The following is a 20,859-nucleotide window of genomic DNA, read 5'->3' as shown; positions in this document are numbered from 1 at the left end:
ATATGAAATATAGCTGGTTACAAAGAATGATTTTATGTGAATCTCTTTGGGACCAGCTTAGTAGAGCAGAATACAGAAACAGAGAGTTATTGTTAGAAGTTGCAGTAATATAGTGTTTGCTCTCATTGCCAGGGAAACAAAAAGCTAAAAACAGATAACTTAAACAGATGTGAACTGAGACATGAAGTGATAAGTATGCTGCAAATATAGGACCAGCTTTTTCCTCAGTTCTCATGTGGTTGATACCCTTTTTTGCTCCTTCTCTTAAAAAAACCCAGAAAGACCAATGGGAAGTAATTTGTAAAAATGTATATATACAATGTTTAAGCAAGTTTTATTCAGCTGAATTTTATTCTGGTGAGATTTAGGAAGTTAAACCACATTGCTCCAGCCCATAAGACTCATCATACAGTTACCGCAAAGGCTCTTTTAGGCACCTCCTTACCTTGTGCACTCCCCTACAGCCGATCTCAAAGATCAAACTGCTAGGTACCTAAATGTCCCCTATGTGCCAATGCAACTAAAAAAATTAAAAATAAAAAACTTATTAAAAAAAAAAAAGGGGGTGGGGGGGAGGAGGTGCCAGTAAATGCTGCTTACATCCCCATCAAGACTCACTTTCCTACAAGGCTCTATGACAGTCAAATGTAGACAACATGGAGCTCAACACTCGCACTTGGTCTGAGGGCATCAGTAATAAAGAAACTACATTTTCAATGTCAGCTGATTCAGTGAAAGAGTCAATTAAATCGAGTTTACATTTAGATTAGTGAGTAGTGTAGACCAACAGGAAGAGATCTATAAAGCAAAACAACTGGTGCTGAGAAACTAATGTCCACACTACATGTGTTTCAGGGGGGTTTCTTATCACTAGTTCTGACATGGTCCAGTGATCTGAAAGCCCATTAGTGGCTGAAGCACAGTAGGTATCCTCCTAAAGCCTATTTTCAGTTTAGTTTCATCTGAAACAAGTCAGGTCTGAGATCACCCAGTGGTAATGATCTGAGCACACTCTTGAACTGAACTAAAAGACATAGCTCCACCTTAAGATGGCACCAGGAGACCACCACACCTCCGGTATCAGTGAATCTGCGTGGGAGAAAAATATCAGCTGCAGAACTGCTATCATACTAAGCTTCAGAAAGTCCACACATGGGGACTGTGTTCTTTTTTGGGGAGATACATAGATAATAAGAGGGGAAAAAACAGAATGGAGTTTCTCCTGCAGTTAAGACAGCCAAAAAACATGTCATGTGGATTCTTACACATCTAATGAAGAAATAATCTAATGTGAGAGCACTCCACCAGAACTGTTATTAGGATCACTCACCTGTAGTGAGTGACCTGTAAAACTTCCAGAAACATATCATTTGAGACTTATCTGTGTAGCTTGGATGACAATCAAAAATGCCAAAAAATGGACTAACACATGCAAACTGACAAAGGGAAACTGTCAAAGTCTGTTTAGAAAAAAAACAAACTAGAAAGCATAGCCTGCAAAGCAGTTTCTCATGCTGTGCATTTTTGCTGTAACAGCCTTATACTTGATGGGGTATGGGGTATAATCCTTCACCCAAAAGGGCAGATATGAAATCAAGTCCTTGACACATGGATTACTTCCAATTCCTTGTTTAACAGTTATCAAATACAAAGGTCAAATAATTCTGAGGGTGAGAAGTAGAAACCTGTGAACAGAGCAGTCTAATCTGCAGATAACAGTCATCGTCCTTTCTGTCTTGTTCTTCCCACTGGTGAGCCTTGCATTTGGCAGTGTTATGGTCTAGCATCCACAAAAGAAAGCAACAACTATACATTAACTAAACTCACGTATCACTCACTACACGAGGGCATCCTGTTAGGGTACAGATCTGGCTAAGAGACCTGAATGCAAGCCTCTCTTTTCCTGAGGGAACGCTCATACTACCAGAGCCTGCCTTTAAGGAGAGCAAAGGTGCAGCTTGCTGTTGCCAGCAAAGCCAGTTTAAGAGGTTCCAGCATCAGCATCTTCCTGCCTCTCCCTGCCTCTTTGCCCTGGGATTACAGCACTCTCAGCTGTACCATTTCAGCTGTTTGTGTGGGCACACTTCAAATTCTTTCAGTGAAATAGTCGACTGTAAATGCAAAAACACCCTCAGTTGGGGTTTCTTTTTTTTTCTTTTTTTTTTTTTTTTTTAGGGAGACTGAGGGAAAGGCTGGAAGGGAAGAGTGAGAGCCTGACTTTTTCCACCAGACTATTCCACAAAGCTATTTGTACAGCCATATTCTGAAACAGATGAGGGAATAAAAATCTTTGAGGGTGGGAGGGATGTAGAGATGAAATGGGGGTAGTGGGGAGGAATGATGCAAGCAGCTGGGGCTGGAACCTCAAACTGGCTCCACTTCTGTAGGATTCATAATGGGGAACTACACATGAAGCCCACATTTACTTCAGCATCTTTAATCAGGAAAGGACTCCAGACACACACTCGCTAAAGGTCTGAAACACCCAAAATGCAGCCTTGAGTCAGACACCAAAGCTTCAAAGACAGGCAGCAATTCACATCGTTCTTAGCTTCCTGTGTCCTGCTCACTAGTTTTAACTGTCTCTACACACAGCTCACAGGCCTCAGCTTGCACTTTTGGTGAAGCCCACCTACCTGCGCTGGCCCAGGAGGGAGCAGAGATGCCCAGCCTCCAAGATCTGAATCACTGTGCTGTACCCAGGCACCTAATTTTGGGGTATATAACAATTCTGAAGCTGGAGGTGTCCAAAAAAGATGGTCCCCTAAACTTGCCTACATTTGCCATGAATGGACACCCTCATTTATTTCATTTTATTTTTTATTTTTCTTGCACCCTGGCTGATGAAGATGAGAACAGGGAGCAGCAGGAGAAGTATAAGAAAATGCTGTATCTGCTGCTTGGTTTTTCCACTTTCCATCAGCTCTACTGAGGCCCCTCTCAGAGTCACTGTTTTTCAGGAAAGGTGCCACCCTGTGCAGCGTTTCTCCTCCTGGTGGGAACAGCTTTGAGTGGATTAGAGATATACTGCTGGGCAAAGCACACCTTTTTGATTAAATATTTCTAAGGAACGTTCCCACTGCTTAGCAGAACTTGTTTACATCTCAGTATTTCAGCCCAAGTTTAACCTGTGCTCTTTTTAAGAGGATTTTGTTTGAATGAGATATGTAAGTCAGGAGTCTTCAGCTCCATTCCCTTTTCTACTCTGACTTTGATGTGTGCCTTTGGGCAACACATTTACCCTCTCTGTGTCAGCTTCCCCCATCTGCAAATTAGAGATTTTCATAATTATCTTAATAATCCGTTAAGCACATTGAGATTTCTGAATAAGCAGTACAGTGTATAAAGGTTAATATTGTTTTCAAAAGCCAAAGTAACCCTCCTTATGTCACTTCTGCAAAAATACTGCATCTGATGTTTGAAAAACATATCTGCCAAGTAGATGTTACTGCAGTAAATGTTCAGCACATGTTTGCTTGTACTGACGCACACTATTAGAAAAATTGCTTGAGACAAATTGAGATATTATAGAACAACCCTATTATGAAGCTAGACCACAAAAAAGCTTTTTTTAATTTAAACTAGATCATCAATAGAATAGGGAAGAGATGGATGAGAATGGGAAAGTTGGTTGTAATTATTTCTCTGAAGATCTGGAACATTATCTGACAGGATTTTACTTCTTGAGTCTCTATCAAAAGACTGGCAGTACTCCAAGGTCTTCAAGACATTTTGGTCCTTAAGGGTAGCAGGAGGATAACAGTTTGAGCAAAAGGCCTTTACTTGCTATTACTTGCTAGACTAGTGCTATTCTGCCTTCAACTTCTTTCCCTAGAATATTCCAGTCAATTCAGATTTCCCAAGAGAAACACAAATTTATGCCCCAAAAAGTAAACTACTTTATACAATTATCACAAATGTACTTCAAAAGGAGAAAGATATTAAGGTGCAAAGTACCTCAAATAGGTACAGCTTCAAACTCAGACAAGGTGGGTGGCTGAACATGTTGAGAATCTTGATGAAACAAACTCTCCAGAGGATAACAACTATGGGTAAATAACTTCATTGCCAAAACCATTGCTTCAGAAGATTAAAAAAGGTTCGGGGATGCTCCCAAAGTACCAAAAAAACCCCCCCAAAAGCCCACCCCCACCCGCCCAAAAAAGTAGCCTTAAAGTTACTGCCAACCAGTTCTACAACAGCAAAGTTAAGTGAGGAGGATATGCACCAAAATTAAAAGTAGATACCTTAAATGTTTTAGCCACAACTATTCAAAGACAAAAATAAGGAAATGCAAAGTAAAAATAAAACTCCGGAACAGTGGGGGTTTGAACTCCCCTACTTCAGGCAATATATTCTTTTGACAGAGAAATCTTCATAGTTGAATTCAAGTAAAAACTAGTTAAATATTTCAGCAGGCAGTATAAGTCACCCTACCTTGAATAAACAAGCATTAAAATGTTTTAATTCGCCAGCTGCTGAGTTATACCAATGTAAGATATCACTGAATGTAACCTGCCTGGTAACTAAAAGCAGCTACCAAATTTAAAAAAAAAAAACAACACTAAACAACAACAAAAAAACCCCAAAAACAAACCACATACAAAAACCTCCAAATAAACCCATTGGGGTAATTTCCAAAACTTTGTCTCCTTCAAACCAAACTAAGCACCTTAAGTTCTTCAAATAGACCAAGTAAGCCAGAAGAATGCTGCCAGGAAGGTCAGTTCAGGAGACATAGCTCAGAAATACCTCTGAAAACTGATGAATCTGTTGAATTAATGCCCCATTAGTGGGAAATCCTACACTTCAATAAGCTCAAGAAATTGCTCCGAGTATATAGGATAGTAACTCGGTAAGTTTAAAGAAACACACTTAATTGAAAAGGTACATTTAACCAGGATTATCAAGAATCCAGTTCCACCTGTGTCATCGTCAAGAACAGCAATGCACTGCTCCAAGAAAACACCCATTGAAAAGAAACTTCGATTCACTAAGAAAAAAGTTGCCCCTTTTTTCTCCTGTTGTGAAGGACTCCCAAACACAAATGACAGTTTCCTTTTTCTTTTGGGCTCATGTCTGTCTTGTTCACTTCTCATCCCGTTTACTGATATGAGGACCAACACAAAAGCCTACCTTGAACCAGGCTATTAACACCGTCATTCCAGAAAGGAAATTAATTTGTACAGTTCCTATCTTTTATCTTGAGTCAGGGCAGTGGTACGGAACAGTTACTACACAAGATGTAAAGCTGATGAAAAACTCCAACTGTGGTTTGTGATCTGTTCATATTAATTTCCATTTCCAGAATTGTATCGCGTGACTAGGTGCTGGGCAATCCCAACCCTTTTTACAGGAACAAACCCACAGAAACAATCAAGGACAATGCTGTCAGGTCACCTGGAAACCTGCTGTATCTTCATCGCAGTCCTCCTTTTCACAGTAAAGTGGTAGAGCTCATGAGGAATCACTGTCACCGCCTACATCCAGTGCCCACCCTCTCCTCAGATGGTAAAAGCTTTGTGATCTTTGACCAAGGAAAGAGCCTGACAGAAAGCCTGCAAAGTCAAGCAGACTGAACATCTCGGCAAAAATTCTTCACTTCATTAATTCCAAGGTGCAAAGTCACAACTTTACAGGACAAAATTATTGACTAAGTATCTCTTGTGTCATCTGTAAATTCCCTGGCACAGTTCAACCCTATACCTGTTCTCTCTTGACTGATTTCTCTAACAGTTATCAGATCCTTCAATACCACCACATAAGCTCAAGTAAAAAAAATAGAGTGGAAAATTTCTGCTAAGTCAGGCAACATATGGACCGCTAGCAATATGGATCCATTAACAATAGCCTTACACCATGGCGGGGCAGGGTCGGGGCGGGGGGAGGAAGCAGGAAAACGGGAAAAGAAATGAAGCCGCTAGTATTCAGCTAACTCGGTTGCCAGAGTCAGAGGGGATCAGAATCTTGGCAGACAATACCTTGACGTAAAAAGAATGTGTTACAACCCAAAAGCCTATTAGTGAATACAACCCAGTTTCCACAAGCAACAAGATACTGCATCATTTTGTGTATCTGGTTATTTTGGTCAGCCCAGTAATAATCCAATTAACTCTACTATGTTGTGTAAGATGTAAGCACCACCAAATTTCTGATCGTACTGCTAGAGGTCATGCCTACTTTGTTAACATAAATGTATTTTCAGGGCAAAGTGCTACAAGAACAAAAAGTTATTCTTAGATAAAGTTATAAGAAAATCATTCTAGAAACTCTTAAACAATTTCTGACATGAATGTTGGCTGTCATGACAATCGGTCTGAGCATTTTTGCCAGTTTCTCAGATAGAAGCTTTATAATTTTATTTTATTTTCAAATGCATCCTGCTACCAAAGTAGAACAAATGCCATTTATTTTTTATTAAAATAATCTATAGAATTACTTAAGGAATATTTAACAAAACCATTTATTATTTCCAGATCTATTTGCCTGAATTTTCTGAATGCCAGTATTTTCTTGAAGAAGTATACACTACTGAAAAGATTATACACTTCAAGCAGTACAGGTATATGCAGATTACGGACTGAATTTAGTCCTTGAATCTAATGCTATAGTTTTACCATGCAGTTTTTCCTTCAGCAAAAGAACATGAAGGGTAAAGTCTTAACCCCATTAAAACTCAAGGCAAAGCTTCCATGGACTATAATGAGACTGGGATTTCACCCAAGGTGTTAAACTGTGGTTTGGGAAAGCGAATAAAAATACATCCATTACTGTAACAAGTACTTACCTGCTAGCCAGACTGAGCAATTCATGTCTATCGGCTACTGCGGATTTCTTTTCCAGTTCCCACAACATCACATTGATCAGGTATGAATTCTTAATTACAATAGGCACTTCTTCAAACATGTTTTCATAAGCAATATTTGCTTTTTTCAAGCTGTGAAAAAGTTTAAAAATATTTATTAATATAACCAGATATTCTCTTGTTCTTTTTGTTGAATTTTTGCTCCAACAACAATTCGCAATTTTCTAAAAACTCTTGATTTTCATAGTTCCACAATCAAACAAGAGTCAAGTTTTGCTAAGAGAGAATTTGCATGGCAAAACCTCACATTTACAAAGACTAGGAAAAGCTGCTCTAGGAGAAACTCTCAGAAGTCAAGCAGCCGCTTTGCTTGCTAATACATTACTTACATGAAAAAGCTTCCAGCAAAAGACTATACTGACAGGATTAACTCTGCCCCTTCCAAAATATTTTACTGATTTCCCTGCCATCAGGGTTTGTTAAATAGAAGTGAACAGTTAGTTACCGCATGACACCGAAATACCTTTAAAATCATAACTGCTACAATGAAAACTATTCAGTTATTGGGGAAATTGTTTAAAATTTTTATTGACCAAAAATTGGATTGACAAAATAGCGTGAGTTTTGAATAATTAAATTCTATGATGGATATTAAAATATAAATTTCCAGAGTTTTGTTTTGTTTTTTTTATTTTACAATATACATATAGAAACTATTGTTATTGCTTTACAATAAAGCAGACAGTAAAACCTTTCATAAAATCTGGAAATAAAGGCATGATCTATAAGTTCCTACGGAAATACATCCTTAACTTCTTTGTATGCATATTGGATTTTGGAATAAAAACTTTTGCTTTTTGCCCTCCTCCCCCTACCCCCACCCCCACCCTTTTTTTTTGACTAAGCACAGATTTGTTTTTTCATCATGGACATGTTATGTTTAGACAGCAAGCAATGAAATGATTCAGTTTTTCCTCAACGAAGAAAGTTTAAGAAGTGCTTGTGCTTTTGCCGTTGAACACCAAACTATTTGAGGAAAAAGGTGACAGCTAAGGCCTACATCTATTACAAGCGGCTAATCTTTTGAAACAGAGTAATTATCCTACTTTACTCCAGAAGATTGTGTCCACATGGGGGAGTTAATCTGGAATAAATACAGAACAGCCACTCCAGAATACCTGTTCAACTTTCCTTCTGGAAAAAAAGAGCTTGAAGACGGACCAACTATTTCACCTTCTCCGTTTCTTTTTTTTTATATTTTTGACTCGGGTCCCAGATACAGCTATCTTCACCATGGTCCTTACAGTCAGCCCACTGACCATCTCCAAAATCTGTTCAAGTTCCACCACTTCGGCCCTCATTTAGATGCCCAAAGACAGACTTTCATGCCTTCTCAGCCCACTGTATCAGTGCACATCTATTGCTACCCATATATCCTGTTTCCCCAGCACACGCTATTACATGAGATTTTAAAATACAGTATTTCATCATCCTGTGCATCCTTCTGCCTCCCAAATAATCCAGCAAAACCTATGAGAAAACATTCTTTTAAGTTACTTACGCTTCTGGAGAGAAGTCTTTTTCTTTGCAAACTTCCATCAGTTTGGGAGTCAGCCTATATGCCTTTAGTGACAAAGATCCTTGGGCAGTCTTAATAGGATCTATAATTAAAAATGGAGGAAGTGTATTATTACTAACCCCAGATTGCTTTTTTTTTTTTTTTAAATATCTGAATGACATAAACAGGCGGAAAATAACTAAGTAGTCCTATTAAAAAAAATTAAGAGAACCAACACAGAAAAGACACTACAGCGGAAGTAAACCTATTGTACTGAAATGTAAAATACATCCAACTATATACAGTGAAGCTAATTAATAAACTTAACTTGGAGAACATGGGGGGATCTAGACCTATTCTACTCACAACTTTATTTCCCCATTAAAGGTCTAATTCACATTTTCTTTTCTTTCACATGAACTATCTACAGAACTTAGGTAAGAGCTACCTCATTTAAATAAAGATTTTTCCCTCCAGTCATTATGCAGTAAATTAAAATATTCATTAAACTACATTTTATACAAAAAAAAATTGTAATTTTAGAGTAGCAATACGCTAATTCAGATCAAGTTGCCCTGCTGCTTCATGTATAACAATGTAACCGGTATATAAAAAGATTAGTTTTGCCTTGACATACTCCACTGAATTTAGGGGGAAATTTTCTAAACAAACTGTTACATTCCTAGGACAAAGAAGCTTAACACTTGCAGCATGATAACGGCTGAAGCATGCCAACATGGGAATAAAAGCTGTGTTAACATTCATGTTGTCTGAAACTTAACACAGTAAAACTTTTAGCAATCGGTGATAAAATGAAAACCAAAATAGACTGAAACAAGTGGAAAATTCATCAAGGTCTGATGATGCAATGTTTCCAGCCAATATAAGTATACTTTAACAACTTGTTCTTTACTGTAATCCAATTGTTAACATACTGAAACAATTTTGGGGCAGCTCATAAGATTGATCGTATTCATTAGTATTTTTTCTGACAGATACTCAGGACGTTACATTTACTTCTCAGCTGGAAACTATATGCAAGTCTGCCAGATATGGCAAACTGTGAGTGTTTGGGGAGGGGGAGGCTATAAAGCTGTTAAATTGCCTACGGTTCTGATACAGCACAGAACATCTGGTCTGGAGAGCTTGAGGAAACACCATTAAATAGGCAGAAAAGAAAAAAATCTTTGTGCTAAGAAACAGTCCAGGTTTTGTATGCTTCTGTCAGAGGTATAAAAAAAACTTGGCAATTCGTGCGATGATTGGTCAGTCACGTACAGAGCCAGACACGCTAGCAAGCGGGGTTTGTTAGACATCTGGTCGGGTTCCACCAGCCCCTTCGACGAGGGAGGGGAGACGAAGGAATAAAAATGAAGCAGCTACTCCAGCATTCCAAAACGTACACATCAGGGCTCTGATAGCAAGAAAAATAAACAGAAAGAAGGAAACCCTGTCTAGACTTAGCTGCTGCTGAGGCTGCCGTAGACACAGGGTTGGTATTTACTCGAAAAGGCCTGCCAGGCTACTCTTACAGGCAAAAGACAGAATACAAAAATAGTAGTAATAATATTAAGAGGGGAAAAGAATAATAAAGGAAACCTCATACTAACCGTAAATGAGAACTACAGACTCCTCAATTGCGTGCTGGTAACTGAACTGGGAGTCCAGGAGGGCACGAGTGACAAAAGAGCCATAGTATGTGGACTGGTACCAGCCAACGTGAAGATGATCAATGTTTACGTGGCGAAGGCTTCGCATCATTTCCATCTGGTATTGAACTACATTTAAAAAAAGTACGTTTAAAAAGTAAACTTACACAATCTGTACTATTTCAAGAGAGAGCTTGGTTTTAAATGAGTAAATTGTGTTTTATTTTATTTTCATTTTTGCAATTGCATAAAAGTTTGTTTATTCACTGCTGGACTGTCTTCATTAAAATCCAGAGCTTCCTCAGAGAATGAGAGTAAGACCAGCCTGAGTAAGCAGACTTTTTCCAGCTGCAATTAATTGCCAAAGTGATCAACAAACTGTTACATGTCATTTACAGTCTGTATTACCTTGCTCGTTCATTAAAAAAGAATTCTGATACTGGCTTTCAATTAAGCAATAACATTTTACCATTTAGTAACAAAGAAATATTGTGATTTAAGTGAAAATACTGTCAGGAATTAGATAACTTTTGGAATCAAAAGGAGAATTATTTAATGAGTATATGAAAGAGAAAATAACCTATTTATGCCTTTTTCGCAACACAGAACTACATTTTCAGTATTAGCATTTGGGGGACCAACTATAGCTGTCAAATAGTTTTGATTGCATTTATCTTGAAATTTTCAACACTGTTTCTTCATTTTAGATATATATAAATGCATATGTACGTATATATTATACATAATACACACACATATTTATATACAGTAAGTTACCTTAGACAATAGAGAGCATTTTTTTTCAGGTTTGGTTTTTTTTGTGGGTTTTTTGTTGTTTTGTTTTGGTTTGGTTTTTTTTTTTTTTTAACACCAACAGCTGTAATGTTTCATTGTACCAACGAATAAATTCTGTTTCTACTAAATGCCTCGTTCAAGTAGATGGAACAGAATTGTATTCAGGAATGCTTAACATAATCCCATCGAGCAGATCAACGCACCTTATCATTTATCAGATCTTTTAAACAGACAAGACACTGTGCCTGCTGGTTAAATTTAAGGAAACAGAGATTTCAGTGTGGTTATCAGATGAACCAATGCTCACAGCCAACTGATAGGAAATCAAATGCAATAATACAACACAATACTTAAGTTTTGTCTGTAGCTGCAAAATTTACAAAGATAAAAAACAACCTCCTCCTATGTATTCATTTTTGTTAATTTTTTTCAAGGCTTCTCCTTGCACAGACAAAAATATGACACTTATAAGAGAAAGCAACATAAATTAATTAGAGAACAGAATGTGCTATGTTTTCAGACCCCACTTCATATCCTTTCAAGAGAAAAAAAAATTCTTTAAAGATATTCTTTAAAGATATGAGGAGACATTTTTCAAGATTGGACAAATATTTTTCCAACTTATCACCCTTAGAGCACAAACTTCATGCTGCAGTCTGCTGGCCCTTTTCATTAAACTAACATATCTTACTAACTGTATTTTTAAAGTAATCTATGTACGCTTATATAAGCCCTTGCAGACTTTTTCCATCAGCATATGTTGGTGCTTGCATTCTATTTCATAATATCTTAGTATAAATTACTTGCAATTTGTGTTTCAGCCAGAAAACCATGATAATACAGCACCCCAAACTAATACAGCAAAACCATCCAGGCTACAGTCTGAAACCCCATCATACAGAGCAAGCAAAGAAAACGCCTGCACCACTTGGCTGCCTCTAAACCAAGACAAATCTAAAGATGCCACTACACGCTCCAGGACAGACAGCTAAGTAGAACTGATCAAACGACTATTTCAAAATAAGTTTGAAAATCTATACCCCTTGCCAGATCAAAATAAATTTTAATCCCACTTTTATTGCACAATTCCAGAAATACTGGCCAATTTCAAGCATACTCCTTACACAGCAGCCCCAATGCTTTAGCCGGTAGCATCTCAAGGTTTCTCACAAAAGCAAAGCCAAGATCTATCTTGTCAAAGAAGCTCAGTCCATAAACTTAAAGGTTTTGTTGGGGTTTTTTGGGGGGGGAAGACAATAACTTTCTAAATTTCATGATTAAAACATAAAGAACACATATCTCCCCTGGAACCAACTAAAAGACTCCTGCTGTGACCACGATTTTGAATTGAAAAAGCATATGATCCATTTATTAAATGTAGCTAGAATAAACTGTTTTGGTTAAAAGAATCTTTTCAGAGATATATCTGTGTGGAAAGCAAGTAAGACTTGCTTTTGACATGATGTGCTACAACATGCTAACACGTGAAATTATGGTTAGAACCTTTCTAGCCAAATGAAGTCATGAAAAGGAAAAACTAGAAAGGGATTTTCAAAAGAAGCTAAAAGAGATAACTTCATTCTCAAAAAATGTTTTAACTGTGGGGTGTTAGATAGCTGAGCTAGACTGCTCCTTGCAGTGGCAATTCTCTTGTAATTGAGGATGCTGTCAAAGTAGAGGTGGTCATGCAATGATGGGAAGATACTTGTATACAGATTCCTATGAAATCATGTGGTTGACCCACTCAGATAATTTCTTCCTTAAAAGGTGTAATGTTAAAGAGAGGGAATACCCTAAGAAAACATCCAGATCTTTTATAAACCTAAATAAAGGTATATCATCCTCTTAAAAGCATTCATCTGAGAGGTAACTGGTAACCAAGTTCCGGGACAACTTCTTTTCTTAAAGACAGTATAACCAGCACTATGTAACTGAACAGAAGTGTAAGCGATATCATCTAGAAGAAAAAGGACTCGCTGAAAACCATCCAGATTTCAAGTCAGCAATTCCTCCTCTCATGACTGTTAGCAGTTAGATGATAATGAAGGCAATAGCAGAAAAATCTCAAAGAACCAATAAAGCATCAATAGCTAACATCTCTGCCTTGGGAAAACAACTGCAGAAATTAAAACATGATGCAGTCCCCACCAGGGAGAAATGGAAACTCTTTTAACCAAACATATATATTTTATAACATGTATTAGTAGCTAGATAGCTTCAACAAGCTGCCAACTTGCACAAATGGATAACAGCCCCCAAGTTGCTTTTGTTGATACCGTTACCACTGTTTCTTTACATCTTTTGCCCAATCTACAAAACATTATCTTTTTAGCTAGAAGTTCAGCACAGACTAGGCAAGAGCTCTCTCCTTCTACCCAGTCCTCAGTCTGCTAGGACCTGGGACAGTCATGGACTACTTCTAACAAGGAGTTCACTGTTGCAAGTCACAGTCCTTCCCAAGCCACGCTACAAAGGTGCCACTAAAAACTGTCACTAAGTCTGAGGGGGCCCAGAACTGAGGTGAGCAAGGAAAAGAGCAGGGGAACAGCCAGACCAGGGTGCTTGCCCCCACTCCTCGCATTTAAATGCTATACTTACATTTTTAAGGAAATTATTTGTTAAGGAGTGTCCTTATGATGAGGAAAGCTAACAGTCATGCTTGCATTTCTCAGTGTGCTTCTTTGCATTGAGAACACACAGCCTCTGTCTCCTGGGCCATCATGATCTCCTGAGCACCTCTCTGGGGTGGACTTCTTTTGAACAGAAGATTCTCTTTTTTGTTATTATTTAAAAAAAAAAACTCCTTCCTCTAAAAGGGCAATTTTTCTGTTAGTTTGCAAACAAATGGGTGGGGATTAAAGCAGCTAGAAAGTGTTACTATAATTTGTCTAAAGCAGAAAAAGTGCAAAAACTATACAGTATGGGTGCTTTGCTTGAATATGACTGACTTGTGTGGAGTTGTATTAACAAAATCCCTTGACTGAAAACAGTAAACCCTACTAAAGTAGTTTGGTGGGTATTTTTTCCCCCTGAATTCAGCTAAGTTTTAACAAACTTGTTGTAAAAGATTAAAGAAAATACTAAAATAATTTAAACACTTTTTCCTTTTCTAAAAAGTACTGGCAACATTAGAAACTTTATCTGGACTTTAACATATAGGAGGTATATCCCATACCCTACCAATAAGAAAATAACATACCACAAATTATATAACAAATCAGAGTCAAGGCCAAGAACTGAACACTAATGTGACGACCCATTCAACACTGGGACAACTCAGACATGTTCTCTAAATACTTTAAAATATCCTCAGTCAATAACTTCACTGTTTGAAAATCTGATTTAAGAATAGGACAAATCAACTAATGCACTGAAAAAAAATGTCCATGTGAATAATTTTAAAATGCAAAAAATCTAACACACTACAGTTTACAAACAACTGGCAAATTCACATCCTTCTTGAAGTAACAGCTTATTTCTAAAACACTTCCAAAACAAGTGTTCTTGTAGCAACCTGATACATGACGCAAGTTTATTTATCACTAAAACTGTATTATCTTCATTTCTTCATAAACAATTCATTAAAATCCAGCTCTCAAGAGGTCACATATCAATGTACGCATTGCCGAAATGTAGTCCTTAAACAGCTATCGTTACCATCAGATGAGATGCATTTCAGCCTGGCCATATTCAGACTGCTGGTAAATATTATGACATGTGAAACCTTGATCAAAGATGGCCTGGAGGCAATACATTTGATAACACCTCAGATGCTCAAGGCCTCAATTTCCAAAACATATTTTAAGTTGATATGGCTTAAGAAATATGGTTTTAAGAGCGGCAACCAACATGTCTCCTAAAAAGCCAAGCCCCTCCAAACCAGAAGAACTTCATACCCAGTATCACATGCTGCAGACTGGTTTTATGTTGTTGTTCACCCAGCTCACTGCAGTGTATGCTGGACACAGGCAGCACTACCAAGGGAGGTAACATCCAACTCTATGCTATGAACCACTAACATCTGCATAGCCTTCAGTCTGGATTTCATGATTAAGTGTTTGTCTTCACTCACGTTTCACAAATTTGTCCTTAAACAAGGTAGACCTTTACTGCTCCGTCACCCACAACAGCTTCCTCAAAAAGATTCTCTGGAGTATCTGAGGATGTATATTGTTTCCTCGCAGAAATCCTGGGCATCCAGAAGACAGATGAACTAAAACTTAGGGTTGTCACTAACTAAAATTTACTCAAGACTGGGCATGCTTTCCAAGGGACACAAAAGTCCATCAGAAGAAACAGCATCCAGCCTCTGCGCTAACACATCTCTGAATTTAACTGGCAACATGAACATGGCAAATTTCAGTTATTCTGGTCAAACTATATTGAAAAACAGCTAAAAAAAAATATTCCTTTTATAGCACCACTACTAATGTGGATAGTATTTTTAAGGCAATAATTTGTCTCTTTTGAAGTGCTACCATGTGGTAGCATGCGTACTGAACAAGTGCTATACACTACATGGTACTTTTTAGCAGCACAAAAAAATTCTGTTCTTTCTATACATATCAAGCTTTGCCAAACCACATGTATGCTTCAGACAGTATCTTCAATGACTAAAACAAGTTAGCAGATGCTAGTTCAAGGAACCAGCGTATGCATTTGAAAAGAAGGAAAATTGATTTATTTAATTTAATTAAGCACAGAGAATTATGGAGACAACAGATTAATTTATTTCCCTCCACACACACAATCTCAATTATTTGTCTAAAAAACTATGAATCACAATGACTGCATCTATTGATAACAATTCCAGTTGAGAAGATACAAATATAATTAGTACCACAACCAACTTATTCCGGTTAAAAAATGCAAATAAAAATGATGAGCAGAGAGAAACAAGAATTCACAGTTAATTCCAGCAAAGGCGATGTTTTATCTGAAAAAGCCTTTAGATACTGCTGAAATATATTTCTTAAGCTTAAGTGTGCAACACATATGCATGCACCACATATTTGCAGATTTTTATCTATATCCAACCCCCCCACGCTTCTCCCAAGACAAATGCACAAGCTCAGTAACTCAACAATTCTCCTATTCAGGGAGAAAAAAATTAAAAGTAAATATTGCCTTCCTCAATAATATTCATTTCCTCCTCTGAAATATCAAGTCAGGGTTACAAAACAGTACTCTATTTTATGCACTTTTGCTATACCAGGCTGAAAGCACCTGATCTCCTCTAAACTTGGAAGCTAAGCAGACCAGGGCCTGCAAGTAGCTGGATGGGAAAAAAAATCACCTGAAAACAGGCAAAAGTCCAAGAGTCGTAGTCAATCATAAGACCACAAAAACAAAAGTGAGTCAAAAGACTTAATTCAACTCCATTTTAATTGCTAAATTCAAGGATGAAAAAAAAGGCAGAACATATTTGTGCAAAGTGGATTAAATTTTTCTTAAAGAATTGTTATATTTTAATAAGTTAGCAAAACTGCACACCCTCCGAAAAGCACGCTTTACAAACCTGCATTTTCTTTATAGACTATAGGATAAATTGAAAGCAAATCTGTAGCAATCACCTCCATCTATGCCATGATGCTACTGCTCTAATAAGAGCAAGCCCAACCATCTTTCGTGAGTAGATGCTCATTACAGCAACTGAGGCTTTGCTAGTGTCTTAATGCTTTCTAAAGCAAAAAGTCCTTTCATTTTATGAGAAAGAAGGGGAGAAACAGAAGGGGGAAAACTCTAAAGTGACTATTCATTGTGTATGCTCAGTGAACTCATTCATTTTTAACCTTGATCACAATTCAATGTTAGTTTTACTACAGCACTGTGTGATATTAATTGTGCTCTACAGAAAAAGTATGGGACACCCAAAGGAGGTATCACAATCAGTAGGTGAACAGTGAAAAGTAACAGGAACATAATAAAAAGAAAACAACATGTTTGGAGTGCTTCTGTCTGGAGGTACTTACCCAAGATGTAAGCATGTATCTCCAGACTGTTATTACCAGTTTCGACAGCAGTTGCCCAAGCATAGTCTCCACCAGAATTGATGACTAGAGGCTTGGCAGTATGGGCAGAGGTAACTGTCCCGCAGCGTGGGACACCACACCAATGCAGGCAGTCACTGCCCATCGCTACCTTGGTTGCTTTACAGAGGTGGCTCCAAGACATGGGCCAGCACAAGGACGTACCTCCTACCAAAGCAGGGCAAGGTAGGAAAGGGTAGCTCTGTCACTGGCGGGAATAAAGGAGGACGAGGACAAGTTTTCAGAGAAAAGGAGTAAAACAGGGGAACGGGGAGCACGGGGATGTGCGTGACGGGACAACAGGAAAGCAGTAAATGGAAGCACGCCACTTCCTGCACATGTGCTGGCACTCACCCAGTGTTTTCTGACAGCAAGCTTGGGGCTCTGGTCTAAGCACATAACCGCTGAATTCGGAGGCAATCAAACCAATCAAGCTATCGTACCATTTTATTAACACATGAGCAAAAACTCAGACAAGCCTTTGGACAAACTGAATAAATCTCACTGACCACAGAATTCTCTACACAACTCAAGATAATGGAAACTTGTACTGTTTTTAAATAAACACACCCAAGCCTCAAGAATAGCCTAAAGATGGGCAGGATTATCAAGATGACTTGCAAAATTGTCTTCTAAGGTATGCAGCATTATTCCAAAGGATAAAAGCATTATAATACTATCTTCCAGAAACATTAAAACACTTGAGTCTTCTAAAAGCATTTTTTAATTCAGAAATCCATTTTAAACTAGCATCTTGAAATTAAAGTTGAAATCAAGCAATATAATTTCACTATTTTGTTGACGATGATTTTTAAGAAGCAACTGTCAGAAGAAAAGGCAACATATTTTGAAGATCTTCTGCCATATATGTGGAGTAGTTTTCTTGGCATTTACGTAGGAAGCTCCACCTTCACAGTATCTTACAAACACTCACCACTTAATCCTCAATCTCCTCCTATACAGCAGGTAAACATTATCCATATCTAAGCATCCATTTGGCTTACTACACTACTATTTTTACATTGACTGAAGATGGATGTGATACAAGATTAAAATCTTTATCAAGAAAAAAGTTTCAGTCATCCTACATTGTCATGACAGCAGTAAATTATACTACTAAAAATGCCATCTGGGCAACTTAATTCTTGCTTCCCTTGTAAAAGGACGAGATGCTATCTCGCTTCCTAATAAACATCAAATACCTAAAGCATCAAATGTTTTGTATTAGGAATGCATTACCATGAACTTCGGCACCTTGAAGCCTTTACTTATACAATTTTTGTCCAATGAGTATCATTCTAGCTGCTAAAATACAAAGTAGGATTAAAGGCATGAAAAGGAATCAGCATGGTCAAAAACCAACCGTATGTTAAAGTAACCTCATATCTGACTAGGCACGTCCTTTTAAAAAAAACAAAATAAATTTTTAAAAGTTTAGTAAGATCTCCTCAAGTTTCTTTACTGGCCATTGATTTTTTCTTGTTTACTCTAGTGAGGCTACATTAACAGGTAAAAGCTGTTTCTTTACAAAATATTATCAACGTATCTACCTTAGTGCTACAAGCTACAAAACAATTAAATACACAATAACACAAAAATGTGTGGTGAAAATCTAATTCCTTTTCTACATAAATGTCAAACAGATTAATGTATTTTTATGAAATTTTATATTGCATAAATGCTCAGAGAGGTTATTAAATTATCTGGAAAAAAATTGGAAATGTTTAAAGATTAATGAATTACACGGTCATTTTTACTTTGTAATTTAACACAGATTTTCATATTCAACAATTTGAAAGCAGAATGGGGACAGACATTGAAATGGAAACAACTTAGTAATCACTGCACTTTGAAAATCAGTAATGTCATACAGTATGCATCACAAGAAAGTCTCACCTTGTTAATAACTTGTCAGTAAGTGAAAAAAAACAATAATAAGTTCGCATAAGGGGTCTGGGGGCTTTTAAATCTCCCACCTCGCCTTGAAAAGCAGAAAAAGATTTTTCTTTTTTGTAAAGCTTCAAAGCTTGGGTATCTTGTACCACTCTTGGCGTTTGCATTGCAAAAATTCAGAGGGCACAGGGAACAGGATCTTCAACAGCTTACTTAAAGCCAAAACACCCATCTTCTCTTACCAGATACAACGAAGCAGGTGTTTTTCTCTGATGCCTTGGCATTAAATATCCACACCTTTGTTTTGAAGAATCTCTCACCCTGTTCTTAAGTTTCAAGCTCACAAAAACTGGTCCGAACACTGAAGCAGACATAGCCCCCATACAACAATTTTCCTGAATTGTCATTATAGTAAATCAGGATTCATTAAAAGAAAAATCATTGCTACAGGCTGTTTCTTCAGTTGAAAGTTACACAAGCTATTTGTTTTCTGTGACCTCCATCAGCCCATCACGTAGGGATAACACTGTTAAACATTTGGCAGGGAGAATCAGTCAAGAAAAGTTCTAATTTGGGGCAAAACAGAAGACCAACATGGTAGCTACCTCCATAAACATATCTTTTGAATCAAAATTACACAAGTATCTAGCTTTCAAATGTGTTAAGCACACTTAGAAAAAAGAGACGAGCATGTCTTCAGCTTCAGGCTTACAGCTTCTTCCATCAGGGGCCTATCTGTGCAGAGCAAAATCTCCCTGTGTGCCAGGAAGGCTTGAAGCAGTTAACATCTACTGTTCCTTTAAGGAAGAAAGGAGGACCCCACACAAACCCCAAAATTCACATCAGTTTTAAAAAGTCTACCAGTTTTATCTAGCCCAGGTGCTGTTACTCACTGATCAAACAGCAGTAAAATGCTGTATTAACTTCTTTCTTTTCAGTAAGAATAGCACATAACTCTCACCCCTTATTTAAAGCAATAACTAGGAGCTTTGTGTAATACCTATACGAATACAATGTCACAAGGACATTTCAGTATATCTCTTACAATGCCCTTAGAACACCACCTGACACCTCTCCGTAACACATCCCATTGAGCAGGTAGCCATTTAACTGTCCACGACACAAAAGAAAGACCAAGACAGCCCATCCGACTAGCTTAGAGAGCAATGATTAAACCATATGAAAGCTCCAACCAAGGGTAGCTTCATTTGGATCTCTGCTGTATTACCATCTACGTGCACTCCTCATCACCGTCAGCCAAGTCCTCAAGCCACAAGCAACATAACTTTAATTCACACAAGGTATGAGTAAGTCAGAATCCAGGCAAAGTCCTACCCAGTAGGTAGATGAGAAAACATCTCTCCACTACAAGATCCAGGGTCAGCCATTTGCTTTGCCAAGCATTGACTTTCAGATAAAATTAATCAAGTCCTCTTGCTTGCAATCCCTGCCACAATAAAAATCTTTACCCTTCTTTAGTTTGCAGACAGAAAGATCTGAGAGTGACAGATTCCCTACTTGTTAGTTCTTGAGCTACAGATCCAACTACTACACAGGAGACAAACATATTCAACATCACTTATTATCACTGGGCAGCTCCTTAAAAGAGAGGGGAAAATCACCTTTTCTGTCCTAGTGCTAATGCGAAAAATTCTTAACATGCAGGTTTCTGAAAGGATAACTAAACCCCTCTACCTAAACATTTCTACAGATGAAGGGAAACGCTTGTGTTGCACATGTGGAGGCTGTGGATCCATACTTAGCTGGTGCCTAATGAGAGCCAGAACTGCGTATCTGAAATAACTTTTTTTTTTTTAATATATTCAAATATTCATAAGGGATGCATGTTACATTAGTATTTTACTGTAGCATGCTGGTTACCAAGAGCTGTTCTCAATTCTTACTTGGTATAGTTTAGAGTTTGTGAAACAATATGAAGGAAACTGATTGTAGGTGGGCTCAAGAGCAGAAGACGCTGATTAACATTTTCTAGGGAGCTTGAAAATATTCAATTTTGGAGGAAGAGTAGGACAAGTGGTTCAAACCTTGTGAATGAATTTGCCAAAAAGACTCCTAAATTATTGTAATTAGATGACAAGACATTTTCCCATCTCATGAAAACCTATTCCT

General features: G+C 37.7%; 1 protein-coding gene across 1 annotated transcript in view; it reads right to left on the bottom strand.

The window, feature by feature from the left end:
* Positions 1–20,859, bottom strand: part of EIF3H (eukaryotic translation initiation factor 3 subunit H) — an 88,240-nt gene that overhangs the window by 7,258 nt on the left and 60,123 nt on the right. The window contains exons 3-5 of the mRNA XM_030012245.1: positions 9,974–10,141; positions 8,367–8,466; positions 6,788–6,937 (exon numbers count right to left, since the gene is read on the bottom strand). Of these exons, the coding sequence (XP_029868105.1) occupies positions 6,788–6,937; positions 8,367–8,466; positions 9,974–10,141 (418 nt within the window). The remainder of the gene's footprint in view (positions 1–6,787; positions 6,938–8,366; positions 8,467–9,973; positions 10,142–20,859) is intronic.

This window comes from Aquila chrysaetos, chromosome 4 (assembly GCF_900496995.4).
Source record: "Aquila chrysaetos chrysaetos chromosome 4, bAquChr1.4, whole genome shotgun sequence".
NCBI lineage: Eukaryota > Metazoa > Chordata > Aves > Accipitriformes > Accipitridae > Aquila > Aquila chrysaetos.
Note: the sequence above shows the minus strand (reverse complement) of the source record. Positions and strands in the feature narration are given on the sequence as shown.